The sequence below is a fragment of the Ostrea edulis genome, chromosome 10 (assembly GCF_947568905.1).
Source record: "Ostrea edulis chromosome 10, xbOstEdul1.1, whole genome shotgun sequence".
Lineage (NCBI taxonomy): Eukaryota > Metazoa > Mollusca > Bivalvia > Ostreida > Ostreidae > Ostrea > Ostrea edulis.
In genome coordinates this window covers 30,045,312-30,064,221 of record NC_079173.1, presented here as the reverse complement: position 1 = coordinate 30,064,221, position 18,910 = coordinate 30,045,312, and the positions used below count along the sequence as shown (strand labels likewise).

Below are 18,910 nucleotides of genomic sequence, written 5' to 3'. Positions count from 1 at the left end.
CGTAAATTTCCTGATCTGTTTGGGGATTAGAGACGCTTGACTGATCACGCTTCGATAGATCTTGCGACATCAATACAGGTGAATACCCCGTATCGAAGCCAGTGATAAACAATTAAATAATGTTTATTTAGAAATTGTACTCTATGAAAGTTACTTCATTTTTCATATTTTGATAATCAAAGAAATAATTTCTCAACTACCTGCGTGTTCAGCATTGTGTGATTACCTTCGCTATTAAAACTCTATTTACGGACAGCTTTGGTACCAAACATGAAAGACAAGATTTATCGTAGCAATGTTAAAACCGCTTGGGTAACTTCTTGGACATAGGTGACTAAAGGAAGTGTTCAATTAAAAAATTGTCCGTTGTTTCGACATGCAGCTTTGGTGTTCGTAAATCTCGTCCATACATACACCGACCAAACTGTCTTGTGTTATCGGCCGATTTACCTCTGTGAATATTCTAAAATCCCCTGATGCGCACGTGATTTTAGTGCCATCATTTAGCGTTGTAAATGAAATCTTCGTGCATCATTATATTTTTTTTTATGTGGATTGTGCTTAAATTGTTCTCCGTGTTTATCGTTGGTGAGAAAAGTGTGTAAGTGTTGGGTATCGTGTGCGTTTTGTGTCTATAGTTTTGTTGTTTTTTGGATGGGATTTTTTTTTATTGCGTTGTGTATTGTGTAATTCGCGAACTTAATAAACACGATGTTTTGTTATTTTTTTTAATACGAATGTTGAATACGAACCGGAACGAGTTATTGAGAGAAATTTACATGAACGCATTGTTTTAAAGTTGAACAAAATGGCGGTCCAAACGAATGCAGAAAAGCAACGTTTATCAAAACATCCTTATGAATCCTACACCAGAAATAAAGAAAAGGGATAAGAACATGAAGAATTACGGACATTAAAGATAAGATGTAAATAAAACAAAGTATCATAGTCTTTTAAACAAAGAAACAGTAAACATATATTCACACACCCCTTCACGGAGTACCAACGGACGATATACAATTTCCAAATGATATTTTTAATGGATTTCACTGGGAACGTTTATTACGTTGCCCCCGTTATTACGTTATTTTATCGTGACAAAATGGAAAACGTAATAACGGGGTTCCACTGTACTAGTATATGATTTTTTTTTCACTTTGAAAAAGCTTCTTGTAATTATTTGTAATTTCAATATCAAAGAGAAACGGAAATTGTTTTGTCCATAACCTTTAGTCTTTCCTTTATACTAGCCAATTTTGATTGCATATTAAATTTGGCTGAAATAAAAGTAAGATATGAAAAGAATTGAAACCAAGATTTGAAAAGAACTGAAACCAAATATTACTTATATATCATATCTTTCATACTTTAATAGATCATTTCATGCTAATTTGAGAAAATCTTTTCAAGATGTAGTAAGCTGCCTTAAAGCTGCAACAAAAGAATACCGGTAAACATAAAATTTATTAAACACAAAGCATTGCACAGTTTTTGAAATAAATATCTAGAATACAAGGTTTTGTGAAAGTTTATAACTGGAACATGCAAACTTGCTTGTCATGTTCACAACAGAGAAGTTTGTAGAAAATGACTAAAAAATTCTGGCATTGATAATACAGGTCATCAAGTACATGCATAATTTATATTTCATGTACAAAGTTACTCCAGGATATTTCCATCTGAGTTGTAGAGAAGTACATCTAGTTGGTGAATATTGCCCTTGTAACAGCCCTTACTAAACACATTGACCCTTTTTGATTCATTAGTGTAGTCTATTGTCAGAAGGTCGGTCTTCAACAGTTCAGGAGACTTCGTGGTCAGAGACACAGTGCAAGGCAGAGGGCAGTTGTCAAACAGATTCTTGTAGCCGTCTAGGGACATCAACGGGTTCTTTTCTGTGTGAAGTCTACGCAGACACTTGCAGTGTGTAGCTATTGAATGCAGGGACTGGTCTGTTAAACACATTTTCTGTATCATTGAACCACTGCTGATGTTCAAGAGTTCTAGTCTTTGGCAGCTTTTAACAATGTAATATATTCCCAGGTCTGTGGTATTAAAGCAACCATTTATGTCAAGTTCCCTCAGATCTGGGCAGTATGTTGCAATCTGCTTGAGACAGTTATCTGTAACTTTTGAACACAAACCAATGTTCAGAAATCGCAGTTCTGAGTGCACCTTTGGCTTCGGTATTGATGGACACTTCAACGCATTCAAAAAGTTGGTCCTGCCCTGGTTCATTTCTGGTTGTGGCTTTTCAACTTCCTGTTTTGTGACATCACAATGATGTGGATTTTCAGTGCATTCTGGAACATGCATCAGCTGATGGGTTATTTTTACACTACTCCTAGAGATATCATCTGGATCATCTGATCGTCCACATTGTTCAAGGTCACTGTACCTGTAATCCTCTTGGCTTTTCTGAAATGACAGTATTGTTGTTACCTATAAAACCAGTGATAGAGTTGACCTGCAGAGGATAATGAGGTATTTTTCTATTAGAAATTATCATTCTCTACAGTACAAGATCTTTGATAGAGCAAACATATTCGCACATTATTTAAATTTGACCACTACTGTAGCCCAAATCTATCAACAGGACTGTTGCTTTCTGTGAGGACTAAAGAGAGCAACAGAGTTGTGTACCTTTAGGGAAAAAATGGGGAGTCTCTTCCTATTTCCCCCCATACATAACAGGTTAGCATTCAATGGAAAGAAATCTATGAGATTAGGGTGATAATACTAAGGATTTACAGTTTTACATAGAAAACAGGAGAAAACCTTTAAAGTTCTGCTTTTTCAAGAACAGCAATGCAACAGATTTTCAAAATTTTGTAAGAAGAATTTTCATAATGTAGATTCAGCAAGTCTAATTCACATCGTAGCCCTTGCAACTGGGGCCAGGGACGATATGGAAGGGTTCCTGCTACTGCCCTGTAGCTTATCAAATTCAAGCCCCATATTTCTTAAACTTGATCAATTATAAGTCTGCATTATGATATTTATAGTTACATGTATTACACATGGAAATTAATTTGATTATCAGATTCTGTGTATTTTGAAATATATTTACAAACCTTAATTAATCTAAAGTAAATTACTTTACAAACAAGTTGATACACACATGATAAATAGTCGGTTATTATAGAATCGGAGGCCTCAAAGTTGACTTGTCCACGACTTCCAACAAGGGAGGGTACTATATACAGCACCATCTAATAAGCTTTAATTCTGAATATCTAAAGTATGTAAAACAAAATGTACATGCATAAGCATTGTGCTTTACTAGATATCTGTGGAGTTTCTTGGTCACAAACTAGGATCACGACATATAGGCTTATCAATGAGGAATTTACCCATTAAACCTTCAAAAGTTGTTTAAACATAAGATCAAGATCAAAGGTCACTTATTCTTCCAATACAACACCCCCACCCCTATATCCATGCACGTTTAAAATATCAATAATTCAATAAACTTCATACTGTAAATGGGGAAATGATTGCGGTGGTTTTAATTTCGTTATGTTCGTGGTTGGGGATTTTTCCGCGAAATTAAAACAACCACAATCATTTTGCAAGTGTGACACAATATGTTTTGAACAGTTACCAGTAATCAAAATTAAAATTTGAATTCCGCAAAAATAAAACCACCGCAATTGGATCAATATGAAAAACCGCGAACTTTTAGCACAGCGAAATTAAAGCTACTTACAGTATATTCTTTTGCCATCATCGTTTGGCTAAAATTTTACTTTATCATACTAAGTTATTGAGCTTATATTGGTGAATATTGGCACGAGTTGGCTGTCAAAATGCACGAGCTTGCGAGTGCATTTTGACAGCCAACGAGTGCCAATATTCACCAATATAAGTTCAATAAACCTTTCATTATATAGCTATAGTATTTAGTTGTTAAATTATATCCCTTTTCACTCAAAATAAACGAGAATTCATCAATATTGGCATCTACATGTAAGGTGAAAGTGTGCAATATCAGCATGCATTTCTTAACTGTTCAATATTGAACCTGTCAATGATGCATGGAGCAAACTGATTTTGTGAATGAGGACATCATAATTTATGTACGGTAAAACATTTTGTTTAAGTAAATATCAAATACCGGCTCATACTCGGAATATTTCGGGCGCACACAATATACACAATGCAAAGTCAGCGTTCAATAAATTCTCAGGATATTGAACGTTAACATTCTCTAAATTTTACGCAGATTTTATAATAGACTATTTATTAGCTATATAATAAATAACTTTATTAACAAATCTTAAACTCAATGAAAGACATGCAGTGCCTGCTTTCATATCCGCAGTCTTATATCTCCACAAACAATGTGTGTGTTCCATCGACATTACCAGGTACTAAAAGTTTTATGTGTATGGCAATGATTTCATTTAACAACAAGATGTGTTTGTGAAACACAAATGCTCCCGATAATGGCTAATTCCGAAGATGGCCAAGGTCACAAGGGCAAATATCTTGGTACCAGTAGAAAGATCTTGTCAAAAGAAATGCTCATGTACAATATGAAAGCTCTAATATTTACCATTTAGAAATTATGACCTATGTAAAAAAAATTTTTTAAGTAGGTCAAATGTCAAGGTCAAAAGGTTCAATACCAACAGAAAGATCTTGTAACAAGGAATACTCATGTGAAATATCAAAGCTCTATCTCTTACTGTTCAAAAGTTATTAGCAAGGTTAAAGTTTTCAAAAAGTAGGTCAAACTCCAAGGTCAAGGTCACGGGGTCAAAAATGTTGGTACCCACGGAAAGGTCTTGTCACAAGGAATACTCATGTGAAATATCAAAGCTCTATCACTTACTGTTCAAAAGTTATTAGCAAGGTTAAAGTTTCAGACAGAATTACAGAATGACAGACAGGACAAAAACAATATGCCCCCCTATCGATCTTGGGGGCATAATTAAGCAATTAACATACACTGCCGGTTATACAATATTCAGTTGCAGACCTGGTGGTGAGGAGGACAATCGGCAGGAGGGGTATGATACCAAGGAGTACCTCATTATGGGAGTTGACTCAAACACCACATGCTTACAAATATTTCATTTTCTATAAAAGCCTTAGTATTTTCCTACAGAACTCCGATAGTCAAGTTTCTCTTCAATGAATTTTGATCCTTACTTGGAGTTTGTCTGTCGGAGTTTCTTCTACTCTGTTCCTTTTGATATCTGTAAATTACAAAAACTCTGTAAAAATCTGGAAATAAGTTAGTTCATATCGAAGACAGTAGCTACATGTACCATTGCACAAATGTATAACAAAAACACCCGCTAAAGGCTCACGGGACAAAGACCTCACCCGAGTTAGCATGTTTTTGTTGTTGAAATGATGAATCTTGTAATGCTATGCATTTAAATTTTCAGCAAATTGAAACTTTTGCACAGTTATAGGTCTTGGATAGAATCTGACATTGTTATAATTAACTTTATTGTAGCATCATCTGGTGTCCCACCATATACTGTAAACCAACTTTTATTCACAGCTACAGTGTCCTTTATTTCACGATTCACCTGTAGTAAACTGGTTCGTGGCAAGTAATTTTTGCGATCGAGCCTTTTTTGAGCATATGACAGACATTCAAAGACTGGTTCGTATGAAAAATATTCACAACGATGAGGTTCTTGCGAATCTCGCGAAATTTTCTCGCACACCAATAAAAGTTGGTTTACAGTACAGTACACTAACTAAACTTGATCAGGAAAACTTGTTTCATATTCTGGCTCATGAGTCAGAGCAACTAGAGAGCATACGAGTTACAGTAAAGTTTAACTGAAATAAATTATGCAGATTTTCAATCATATTATTTTTGTCTCACTGGATTTTCATTTCAATTTATATCCATTTTAATAGCTTTCACATGCATGCAACAGCCCTTTTAAAATATGAGGATGGAATTATAGATACCAGAAGATGTTGCAGTGCAGTCTGATATTTCCTCATCTTGGAAATACCTGAAAATAAAAATAAGAAATCAAGTTTAAATCATCCTTTAAATATGTCATTGTTATTTTCATTTCAGTATAGCTGATACCCTAAAATGCCCTTGCAGAAATTGATTGTAAAGTTACTTTTAAATAGCATATGATGTATGATTTTTTTGTGTGCATAAAATTGTACTATCATAAATGAATATTATACCGAGTCTCATGGTATTTTCCTTGAAATTGTTCATATGTTTTTAAATGGCCCACATAAATGACCCAACTGTCTGCATCTAGACAATAAGAGTTTACAGGGTTCAGGTAAGAAACTCTACCAATTCAACTTAAACTTGGCAAGCATATCTATTGATTGGATTTAGTACGAAGAACAATCAACCATTATCATAGAATAAATTAATATTCAGTGTTCGTATCAATAAAATTAAATTTTTGAACTGAGCTTTTCAAAACAAAAAGATTTTTTGGAAGTTCATCAGAAGGCATTAATTAGCCATCGTTATAATAATATTTACAAATTACGCGTTAGTCTTGTAAAGTCTTATTAGTGATTTACAAAATCAAAATTACAATGCATGTATAAGGACTTTTTTACCTTTTACCAGGGCTATATTCAAGATGGCAGCAGCTAACCTATGGGCTAGTATGGTGGCTGATTTGTGCCATTTTATACGTAATTGTCTTTTTGTTATTTCAAAGTGTAAAGACAACAAAAAAGATGTTTAGTAACTTTTCATCCTGAAACAAAAAAAAAAAATTACAATGCTATTAGCTACTTTTAGTCTCAAAATAACAAAAAGAGAATAAATTGTAAAATGGCACAAATCAGCCACCATACTAGCCCATAGGTTAGCTGCTACGATCTTGATCACAACCCTGACACTATAACAATGTATTACAGTAACCCTGGTTACCGTAATGGCCGTGCTACTGGTACCTGTCAAAAGGAGTTTCCACTTCATCAAAGGCTTCAAACTTCAGACCTGCCACAAATGGACAATTTGCCGTAGTGAGGGATTGCAGCCATCTGCAGGAGACAACGAGAGGGTTGATCCCTCTGCCAGTCAGGTGTACACATTCACAAAAGTTCACTGATTGAAGGAAAGCACAGTGCTGTGCTAGTACTTGTAGTGTGCTGTCCGTGACGGAGAGACAGCCAGATACATCTAGATGAGTGAGATTACTACAACTCCGTGCTAACTGATCCAGACCTAAGTCTGTAATCTGAGCACTATTGCACATCGTAAGTGATCGCAGGGCCCCGGAGCTGTGAGACAGATAGTCCAGGCCCCCATCTGTGATATTAGACTTGTGATAGAAAATCTCTGGATCAGACACACACAAATATTCCAGGTTTGGGCAATGTAAACATAAATGCTTGATAGATACATCTGTGACATACATACAGCCTGCAAAGGACACTCTACATAAACTGGGACAGCACCGGCAGATGTGTTCCATTCCTTTGTCATTAACACTTGTAGAATTCAGGTGAAGGGAGACAATCCCGGATTTCTCTGGCAGAGACTTAAATCCAGCATTGGATATACTGTCACACCCATACAATGCAAGTTCCTTGATCTTTCTGCAGTTTTTCAGAAGAGCACACAATGTTGAATCCATTAATTTGTTAACGCTGGCAATGTGAACAGTTTCCAACTCTAACAGGGTGCTGAACATGTCCGAGAGGAACGTGTTAAATGTCGGAGGGTGAAAAGCAGCTTCTGCAATTGGTTCTGCTGACTTGCAACTTTCTGTTATTTTGAACGTTTTCAGATGAGGAAGTTTTTTCATGTTTACAAAGAAGTCACCATCATTATAATAAGCATAGCCATAACTGACCTCAATAGAGGACAAGTTTGAACACTTTTCTATCAATGGTTCTACATACACTTTAGGGATAAATGGAATTTTCAATGAAGAAATATTTCTCATATCTAAGTCTTCATGTAAAATACATTGCAGGATCTTATGGAAATTGAAATTCCTTTCCCTGTGTTGAAATGCCTTCTCAAATACTAGATGCTGAAGTCCCTTGGAAACGTGTCTCAAAACTGCGAGTAGTTCTTCCTTTGAGAGTTTTTCATCAATCTGCTGGCTGTAGTGGACAGTGGTCCACAAGCGGTGGTGAAAACAAAGCTCACTCCAGGTTTGACAGGTTCTCTGTACAGAGAAGAACAAGTTGTATAGAGGGATGTAGGAGAAGATCAGCAACAGCATCTCCTCCGGGAGGTCCACTATCTCCATGGCGATCAGCAATCTCTCTCTCCTACCTTACTATGTACATCTAGCACCAGGTAACATTTACCTATGTGTATTTACATAGGTGCTGAGGTTATTTGAAATATATAGTCATAATCTTCTCTGATTCTGCTGCCATAAGACTACCTGAAAGTATTTTTAAAAAAATGTCACTAAATCTAATGCCATATTGTAACTACAGTGTAGTACTAAGTTACATAATATATAGTAATATGGTGACATGACATTAAGTAAATCTATACATGTAGATACCATTTTGCTTTCAGTTTTAGATTATGGTTCGTCTTCAAGTCCGACAAATCAGTTTTTGCACCACTGATTTTAATTATTTTTATCAATAGTCATTCTATTTTCTGGAAATCTGAGCACTTATCGATTAAAAAAAAAAAAATCATTTAAGTCATGTTGACACCTTAGTTAGAATTGTCAATTTTTCTGAAAGTGTACTTTTGGTTTCTACATCAATGAAGGGGAATTAGGAAATTAAAAAGAAAAACTGGGGTCATAGTGCTTGTTATTGAGATACAGTGTTTTAAACTTGACCTTTTTGCACTTAACTCGAGATTTATTATTTTAAAACTTGATTTGTCCGTTGGTGTGAACACAACATAAGCTACACAAATCAATCATTACATAAAATGGATACATTTATAATCATGTCTTCTAACAATACAATAACATATAAAAGTTTAATGAATACTATTGGAATAAATGACCTTTTTGCACTTGAAATATGGAAAAAATCATTATATAGAATTTGAGAGTATCAAAGAAAATATTAGAAGCAAGGTCAATTTCTAAAATTGTACATAAATTACAAATTTAAGTCTTGTCTTAAAATTTAGAATGGAACTTTGAAAAGTGGGGTTAAAGATAAAAAATTTTAACCATTGGCCAAAATTAAATTTTTTATACAAAATTTCGAGTAAATTAATTTAAACTTTACAACAATTGAATTAGTTCCAAATCTCAGCTACTTGTATCATAATTTATAAAACTGAAATACACATATACATGTAGGGGTTATAAAACATGACAACATACTGGATAAAACGGAAACTGTTAAAATCATGTAGATTTAGAACATGTTATATTGAACAATTATCCTTCTGCCACAAAATGTTATAAAAGTCCCCGCATACTCTTTCAAAATTTGAATTGACACAAAAATTTTTCAACTGGATAAAATGTATATTATGTTTGGACCAATGAAATCAGTATTAACCCTGGCCTTTACTTACAAAGTTATAGCATCCTGTGCAAAAGCTGAGGAGCTGACTTTCTTTAATAGTAATTTAACATACTAGACGAGACAATTGCATGACCTAATTCTTTTTTTCTGTTCATGAAACCTTGACGAAAGATTTTCATATATAAATATATGCAGTCTGACATTCACTTAGAGTATTCTGAATCGATCGCTCACATTTTGCAATTCTCAGGATTTTACTTTCACGCTGTACTTTGTATGAGTCACATCCACAACATCCAAAAAAAAAAAAAAAAAAAAAAAAAAAGTACCCGTATAATATCACACATTAATGGTTTACTCATAGAATCAATTTAAGCATCGTCGGTTACCCAAGGGTGCTTCTAATCGATTCTCTCCATCATCAGGGAGCGTGTGTGTACCGTGGTTTGTGACGATGCAATTTAAGGGGACTACTTTCTTTTTAAAAAGATAAAGAAAATAATATAATATTGTTTACAGATCTCTCTCTTTTTCTCTCTGTCAGTGTTTCAGTGTAGTAAATTAGTTGATATAAATGGTTGAATCATGGCTAGCATACCTTATACACCATCTACATAGATTACGTCCATGTTCAATTTATAATCAATTGTGCAAGAGTTATGGCGAACAGAATATTATCACTAAATTATAATAATGATAACAGTACAATCGATATATAGAGTGATCTCCCTTGATTCACTTTGGAGAAGAAAACATGAATTATGAAAACAGTTACAATGCCATTCAATCAATTTTTGAATCTTTTGGTTACATCGTAAATCTATCATCAAACTTCATGCCAATAACGTTGATTGTAAATACCGATAGTACGCTCTGTCGAAAAGTTAATTCTGCAGACATCATACATCCGAGGTAGGAACTCTTTTATCATTAGAGGTAACAACGGTCCATTAGCAACAAGCAAGTATCGGACAAGCACTTGCAGTGGGGGAAAAAAGAAAAGAAAGGTAAACAATATTTTGTGAATGCCTGTTAGCATTCACATGCAAGCCAATATACTAGTAATTGCACACCTGTAACAATAAAGCAGTTAGAAAAGGGTGTATTCGTAAGAGGCGAAAATTTTGATTTAAGGTACGTAGAATCTAGTTCGAATTGCCTTTAATGTGTATCTGTTTTCATTGGCACGGAAGGAAGCACTTATAGCCCAGTTCTTCATGATTTGTTGAACTGTAATACTACTGTCTGTGTTGTGTAAACTGTAACATTGTCTGGATAATTTTCTCCCATCCTAGTCTTAGTTCGATAATAATTAATAAGCTAATTAATTATTGAAGGAGCACACGCTCTTTCCATGTAATTTGGACGTATCGGTAAAGTGCAGTTGTCACCACATCTGGAACAGACTACCAGAAGCGATTATTTTCGTTCCAGCCCTTGAACTAAGATAAATATGTGATCAGCATGATCAGGAATAATCAATTAACTCATGTCAACATGTATGGTTGTAAGTGATCCACAGGATTTATTGAAAGATTAATGATCAAAAATCAAATTATGGATGATAAATTTATTTAATACAAAAAAGTGTGTGGTGAAATTGAAAATATGATGGATGATTCATTGAGTGATAAAGAATTGAGAATTTTTTTTATCAGATTACATATTACAACAGATATAAAATGCTGAATATAATTAGCCACATATTAGATGTATACACTTAAAATATGAATGAACATACATTGTACAAGTTAATGAGTTCTAAATAAAACGTATGGACCTACACTTAGCATATAAACATATAGTTAGCTTAATTAGTTAGTATAGAAGTTTTGAGGTATATTTTCTTTTATTGTCTCTTCCTGAAATTCTAAGTTTTACTGTGCACTTTTAGAATATTTCTTAACCTAGCTGTTATATTTACCTCATTGTCGGAAACCCACGGTTAATTATGCTTTAAATTGTTCCTCACTCCATCACCCGTGGGTCCATTCATTCCTACTCGCTCTTTCTCATGAAAAAGTAATGAGGCAATTTGATTGCATGGGTGCCCATGGAACACCCAGAGTGAATTTGTCCAATCAACAAGATGCTTTCAGTCCAATTTCGGTATACAATTGTTATGATAGCAAAGTTAAGTTAATACTAACTTTAAAAACAGAAGAGTTCTGTTACTATAACGATTACTTTGATTGGACAATATTTCTAAATATTTATTCATGAGAACGAGCGAGTAGGAATGATTGGACCCACGGGTGATGGAGAGAGGAATGATTCGCGTAATCAAACATGGGTTTCCGATGATGTATTTACCTAAAATTCTGACAAACTAGTTTGAAATTGTGAATATTTATCTGATATGATTTGTAAATTATATGCTTGTTGATCATTAATATTATAGGGCAACAATTGGTAATGATATATATAAACTTGTAAAAGTGGAATTCTTTTACGTGTTTTACTCATGATGAGCTGTAGTCTAGGTTTTACAGAATTTTCACTGAATAGATATCAAAGATGAAATAAAAGAAGATTTATTAGAACACTTTTAGTATACAACTCATAGATATCTATTTTGTTCACACAGATACAAACTATCATAAACAAAAGCTCTGTGGGATGAAGCCTCCGGTAGCTATGGCAGTGGGTGGGGAACCCCCCATGTTTTTGCAGCGACCATCCACGGGAAAATCCCAGGACGTACGACACATACTGGCCAAAACATTTCGTCAACTCTACACCAGGGATACAATTGGCCCCGATACTGTGAAAAATCTGAGTGTTTCTAAAGGTGGAGATGATGAATACCATGAACGATATGTTGAACAGTTACAGAAGGTAACTTGCTATTCTAAATTCTCTACTACTTAGATTTGAAATTGATTTATTTAGGCACATAGTGAAATTATACCATACAAGATTGTTTTGTGAAGGAAATCAAATCAAAATATGAAAAGAATCTTTACAATATAGTATATGAAAATTTGAATATATTATTATACTGGAAGCATAATTACGATGTTGATTTCCTGCTTTTAACACAATATATGAAACAGTATTCGAATTTGGGCAAGTTCCATAATTTTTATAATAGAAAATTTTCTGTCTTGTTACTACAGGTTTTTCATGAGAGACAAAGAAGACTGGATGAAGCTGCTCAGTTAGAGAGACATATAATGCAAGCTCAAGCTCGGGCTATGTCAGCTGATGAAAGGGAGCTCAACCGAGTGTCCCAAAGTTGTGACAATTACTCAGACTTGGGTCTTCCTCCTGGTACTAATAATGGACTTATTAATCTTTGTGGCCATCAGATCTCATTGATCTGTAAAAATAATAATGGAGTTTTGATGATACGTATTTTTATGAAGAGCTGCTCCATATTTTTTTTTTTTTATGAATAATAATTCATCACTTGATTTCATGATCTTACACAACTTGGAAAACACTGAAAATTGGTATTCTGATTTCAATGGTTGTCATCGAAAATACGTTTTAAAAAAAAAAACCATTGTCATACCACTGACCACCTTGTCATTACTGATGAAAACACTAACAATAAAACAGAAATGACAGTATTTATTACTAGTAATTGTAACAGTGCCTCTGAGTATGTTGTTCATGTACTGAAGAAATATAACAAGATTAACTGTGATACAAACAACAAAGAAGTAAAAAAATATTTAAAAGTGATTATATAAACCCAAGGTAAATTTCTACAAAGTACTAAGAGTCTGAATTGTTTTTACAGTGAAGTCCCATTTCAATTCTTGTCTTGATGCTGGGCTTTTAAAGAAACACAAGTTACTGACTCCAGAAGACTACTCTACACAAGATCCAGCCAGTGTTACCCCTCCCACAGGTATTTATAATTAACACACACACATATAGCGTACATACACAGGTATTTATATCTAACACACACATATAGCGTACATGTACGTCTTGTCCCATGACCACGTTTTGTCACTCTTGCACAGATTTCAATCCTGTCTGGGCTGTTCATCATGTCTGGGTTGTTCATCTCATCATGTCTGGGCTGTTCATCATGTCTGTGTTGTTCATCATGTCTGGGTTGTTCATCCTGTCTGGGTTGTTCATCTCATCATGTCTGGGTTGTTCATCCTGTCTGGGTTGTTTATCTCATCATGTCTGGGTTGTTCATCATGTCTGGGCTGTTCATCCTGTCTGGGCTGTTCATCCTGTTTAGGCTGTTCATCCTGTCTGGGTTGTTCATCCTGTCTGGGCTGTTCATCCTGTCCTCCACATTATAACTGCTAGACAGGACATGTCCTCTGCGTTAATCATTCACCCACTGCTGGGATGGGCACCCCACTCCTATCCTCCCCTCTGAACAGGTATTGATCACTATTGTACTGGTCCTGTTCCCATCCAGGTATCACCACTTGCCCTTTTTAATAATTACTGTATGCAGGAAATTTTCGTCCTGTGTTACATTTAGCTCATGTGCATTGAAAATGATTTCAGTTAGATTTTAATTTTAGTCCAAAATTGTTTTTTTTACTAATCAAAAGTAATGAAATAAAATGGAGCAAAATTTACTCATTATTAGCATTATTTTTTTTTGGAGGAGGGAATGGGGAAGGTCAGTCACCCAATGTGTCTTTTATTGATAATAAATTGAAATAAATTCAATTTATTTGCATTACAAAATAACAAATAATGTTCATTGTCAGAATAGTGGGGGACCAGACCCCCCCCCCCCTTTATTGAAGTTTTACTGCAGGGTCAGCATTCACTGCTATACTTGTAGCTTCTACCAATAGACTAGTACATATATTTTTTGTCATATATGGCCCCTCCCTTGAATAACATTTGCTTAGTGGGTTTAGACAAATTTCACTGTGCTTGAAATTTGTAAAAAAAAAAATTCTAGGAATATTTGTAAAGGACAACTGTTTCATGAAAAATTGTTTTCAATATTTGTAGAACCCTTAGTTCCAAGTTATGCAAGAGAAACTGTGTCCTCCCAGCAGAGAAATGATCTGATAGGGACCGGAGAGAGAAGAGGGGAGACACCATTATTCCTCGCTAGTTACCTCAGGCAGAGTACGGACTTGGCTCTGTATGACGCGGAGGATGGGAGACTGCTACAGGAGGAAACCCCCTCCCCTGTCATGGAGTCGGTAAGTCTGTCATGAAGTCTGTAAGTCTGTCATGGAGTCTGTAAATCTGTCATGGAGTCGGTAAGTCTGTCATGGAGTCAGTAAGTTTGTCATGAAGTCTGTAAGTCTGTCATGGAGTCTGTAAGTCTGTCATGAAGTCTGTAAGTCTGTCGTGAATTCTGTAAGTCTGTCATTGAGTCGGTAAGTCTGTCATTAAGTCGGTAAGTCTGTGACTCCATTGCATGTACTGCACTTCATGAAATACTGTATAACGGGTATTTTTGGGGGTTGGGAATTTTTCCAAATTCTGCAGTTGCATTATTTATATGTATCTATATATATCATCTATATGTATCTACAGTTGTATGTGCATATATATATATTGTGATTGCAAATCTTATGAATTTTTCCTATCCATGAATAATGGACAACTGCAGAAAATATCCGTTATATGGTATACCCTTTTAAAGGGACTGGTTCATGATTTTTGATAAAAACATTTTTCATTTTCGATGTTAAACATTAAAAATATAACTCATCTAATGCTGACAGCCAAAATTTTGACCTTCTGAATGCAAGAATAAAAGCAAAATTTTAACCTTAAATCTGTGTTACGTAAACAAAGACTCGAGTCTTTTTATGTATACAAACAAATAAGTGAAATATTGATTTTGTAATATAAAGCATCTTAATTTTGCATAGTCACAAATTTTAACTTTTAGATGACATATTTTACCCCAAAAATGCTTGAAATGTGAAAGATATGATAAACTTAGATCGCTATCTAATTCTTTTGAAAATTTCGTAAACAATAACATACCGCAATCTTTGTTTACAAAACATATAACAAACTCTCTAAAATGAGCTTCTGTGATAATGTATAACCATAATTTTTATGTGAAATCTTTTAAACAGATTTTGATCATTAAAAGTGAAAAAGATAATTTTGTGGAAAATCATGAATTTTTAATTCCATACTATATACGTGTCTGTGTTTTTTTATCAGTTGGACAAACCATTGCCTGCATGGAAGGTGCACTTAAGTGAGGAACAAAGAGAAATTGACAGAACGGACTTGGCAAACTTACAGGCCAAGGTAAACTTCCGCCGAAATCCACGACATGTTGCCCCGTCTGTTCCCCCTGGGGGTAGAACATTGATTAAGGATCACAAACAAAAGCCCAAGGAAATCGGAATCCAACAGAAAGAGCCCTCTAGTGTGTAAGTAGTGCAGAATGACAAAGAAAAAAGTGGGTTTTTAAAAAGAGAGAGTTTTAAAAACATGCCTATCAAGCTTGTCAGCTTTGAAATTAAGGAGGTATGCTACACCAGAGAAATTTGATATAGATGAAAAGTGGAGGATATGTACAACAATATTTTGAAATTGAAAACTTTCAAATTTACTTTATGTAGTCAAAAAATGCAGTTTTAGTAGAAAGCAATCTGAAAAAAATTGAAAACCCCTGCTGGACTGAAACCCGCGGTCTACAGTTCAGCAGTCGAAGTGCTAACCTACTGAGCTACTCAGCTAGGCGATGATTTTAGAAATGAATAGACAAATATTACTGATATTTATATTTTCATCCATGTTTAAAAAGGAAGTCCACCATTATGACGATGTAGAGTACCTCGTTAAATTGAATTGAAATTTAAATGTACATGTATGCATTGACATACTGTTTGTTTCCTATTCCAAAAAGAGAAAGATTGAGACTATATTTGCATTTAGACAAAAACTGCTGCCCATTCAATATGCAATAAAACACGGTTATAAGGAACACACTTGTAATGGATTTACACTTAGGCCAATTAAAATTAATTGATAGATTAGCATCCCCGCCCACCCCTCAAAAAACGGCCCGCCCCAATCTTTTTTATTTTCACAAACATTACGATTTCAAACAAACTTGCTTCCCAGTGACATGAGTGAATGATTAAACCAGTGACATGAGTGAATGATTAAAGTCACAGAATGTTGGTTTTATATCTTCTACCAAGGATTCTTTGAATGTTAACTTGATTAACACTTTGTGTGATGCCTTTTTCCATTAATTTTTTTTTCTCAGGAAATAAAAATTAAAACAAATTAAATCCTCCCACCCGCCCCATATTTTTTTGTGACCCTGGATGATAATCTACTAATTAAGTTGAATTGGCCTTACTGCGAAGTAATATTTATTCCCCTATAAGAGGAAAATAATGAAAATTCAATATTTTATTGGATATATTGAGGTTCGGTTATAATGAACTGTTTTTTGATGGCCCTGGAGGTTCGCTATAACCATGTTTTATTGTATAATGAAGTTTAGTTACAACAAACAGTTTTTTGCTGGTCCTGTAGGTTCGCTATAACCATGTTATACTGTATAATGAAGTTTGGTTATAACTATTTTTGCTGTAGGTTCGCTATAACCATTTTATACTGTATAATGAAGTTTGGTTATAACTAACTATTTTTGCTGTAGGTTCGCTATAACCATGTTCTACTGACTATAACGAAGTTTAACTGTTTTTGCTGGCCCTATAGGTTCGCTATAACCGTGTTTTACTGTATAATGAAGTTTAGTTATAACAAACTATTTTTGCTGTAGGTTCACTATAAGCGTGTTTTACTGTAATGTTACATTATGTGTTGTAGGGTCGCTGAACCATCAGTTGTCTTTCTTGTGTCGCCACCCATTGTGAGATTCACTGATTATAAAGTTGGCCAAGTTTATGAGGTAGGTTACAGCAGTACGTGTATTTGTATTGCCAAAGAAATAAACTCTCCCTTTTTTAAACAATACTATAACAATACTTTTTGGTGATTCATATTGCATAATTAGTAATCATGGTAGTTTATGTTAAGAACATACCCCTGCATGTCTTGTCTTTGATCCTGGAAGCAGTAATTTTGTCTTGTTTAAATCACTGTTTATATTAAGGATTTAAATCAGAAATAGCATATCTCACTGTTAAGAGTTATTTCCCTTTTACAGATCACTTTGGAGTTGAAGAATGTATCTTCTTGTCTCCGTCAATGTCGAGCCATGCCCCCATCATCACCTTTCTTCAGTATTGGACTAGGTGTGTATATTTAACAAACACTATCATGAATCACAAAAGTTAAAAAAATTTCATAAAACATTTCATAATTCTAGCCCAATAAAAGGAGTTTTTGGAGATTTTACAATGTAGAATGTCCATGTGAATTTGCAGGCCAGTTTCCGGGAGAGCATGGATTGGTGGCTCCTGGAATGAGCTGTCACTACGGGATCAGGTTTGCCCCAGATTCCCTGATGGACTACGATGATGAGATTAGGATTCAGACTCAGTCCTCTGACCCAATTATCGTCCCTTTGCAGAGCAGACGACAGCCACCTCTCATTTCATGTAATTACAAACTAATCAAGGGATTAATTGTGTAGAATGTGTTTGATACCCATGAAGTCCTAATGTATAAAAAGCTAGCGCAAATAAGGAGATCATATAACGGGCATTTTCTGCAGTTGTCCATTCCCCCCCTGAAATTTGTGGATAGGAAAAATCCACAAATATTACAATTGCAAAAAAAAATATGTCAATGCATATAAGTATAGATATGTATAATGCAACTTCAGAAATTGGAAACAAAAAATATAGTTTGCTACCTTTTAGGGATCTGATCATAAAAATTTCGACCTGCAGAAAATGCCTGTTCTACGGTATGTACAGCAAAGAATCTATTCAATTCAAAGTGCACATCTACATATAAAAAAAATTTAGATTAATTTTGATTTGTTGATAGTGCCAAAGGTCCTTGATGTTGGCCACTGTCTGGTGGGAGGTGTTCACATCGGTCAGTTCATTGTTAAGAATGAGGGAGGAAGTGGACGATTCTGTGTCATGCCTCGGTCCTCCTGGCCAGCCACCAACTTCAAGGTATGCAAACCCCCCCCCCCAAATTAAACAATAAACAAAAACGAAACCTAAAAATGGAAAAAAAACAAAACAAAAAACTACAGGATAAATAGACCAGGTGATTTCTACTTTGAAATGAATTTACAATTACTGTACAGAATTGTGCTTGGCCACTTGAATGAATGTTAAAATATACTACATGTATATGTTCTGATATTGGCTTATGGTGAATGTTGTGTGGGTGTGTGAATTTGTGTTGTAATATATACTGTGTTATAATGAATATCAGACTGTGAATTGTAATGTGGGCATTTGGATGGATATTGTATTTTAGTATACGGTGTTAAAATGTCACTTAAGATATACATGTAGTGTGGGCGTGTGAATGTGTAATGTGATGTACAGATGCTATAGTCATTGCACGTTTCTCTCGTAATGTGCTGTAAACCCCTGTTTGTCACAACAGATATTTCCATTTT

General features: G+C 34.7%; 2 protein-coding genes across 4 annotated transcripts in view; one reads left to right on the top strand and one right to left on the bottom strand.

Annotated features, from left to right (window-relative positions):
• Nucleotides 1–1,445: 1,445 nt before the first annotated feature.
• Nucleotides 1,446–10,401, bottom strand: LOC125665737 (dynein regulatory complex subunit 6-like). Of its 2 annotated transcripts, none has more exons than XM_048898543.2 (5): nucleotides 10,291–10,401; nucleotides 6,913–8,363; nucleotides 5,941–5,987; nucleotides 5,158–5,204; nucleotides 1,446–2,418 (listed from the first exon to the last, which is right to left on the bottom strand). In XM_048898543.2, the coding sequence occupies exons 2-5, from the start codon at nucleotides 8,220–8,222 to the stop codon at nucleotides 1,660–1,662; spliced, it is 2,163 nt and encodes a 720-aa protein (XP_048754500.1). In that variant the 5' UTR covers nucleotides 8,223–8,363; nucleotides 10,291–10,401; the 3' UTR covers nucleotides 1,446–1,659. The 2 variants fall into 2 exon arrangements, with proteins under 2 accessions (XP_048754500.1, XP_048754501.1); XM_048898544.2 differs by lacking the exon at nucleotides 10,291–10,401 and adding an exon at nucleotides 10,028–10,127.
• LOC125665736 (deleted in lung and esophageal cancer protein 1-like) overlaps nucleotides 10,361–18,910 on the top strand; it is a 32,218-nt gene continuing 23,668 nt past the window's right edge. For both annotated transcript variants that reach the window (XM_056152439.1, XM_056152438.1), the window contains exons 1-10: nucleotides 10,361–10,436; nucleotides 12,017–12,267; nucleotides 12,549–12,702; nucleotides 13,178–13,288; nucleotides 14,377–14,573; nucleotides 15,559–15,773; nucleotides 17,191–17,272; nucleotides 17,531–17,618; nucleotides 17,751–17,924; nucleotides 18,319–18,452. In XM_056152439.1, coding sequence (XP_056008414.1) covers nucleotides 12,049–12,267; nucleotides 12,549–12,702; nucleotides 13,178–13,288; nucleotides 14,377–14,573; nucleotides 15,559–15,773; nucleotides 17,191–17,272; nucleotides 17,531–17,618; nucleotides 17,751–17,924; nucleotides 18,319–18,452 — 1,374 coding nt within the window. In that variant the 5' untranslated portion in view covers nucleotides 10,361–10,436; nucleotides 12,017–12,048. The remainder of the gene's footprint in view (nucleotides 10,437–12,016; nucleotides 12,268–12,548; nucleotides 12,703–13,177; nucleotides 13,289–14,376; nucleotides 14,574–15,558; nucleotides 15,774–17,190; nucleotides 17,273–17,530; nucleotides 17,619–17,750; nucleotides 17,925–18,318; nucleotides 18,453–18,910) is intronic.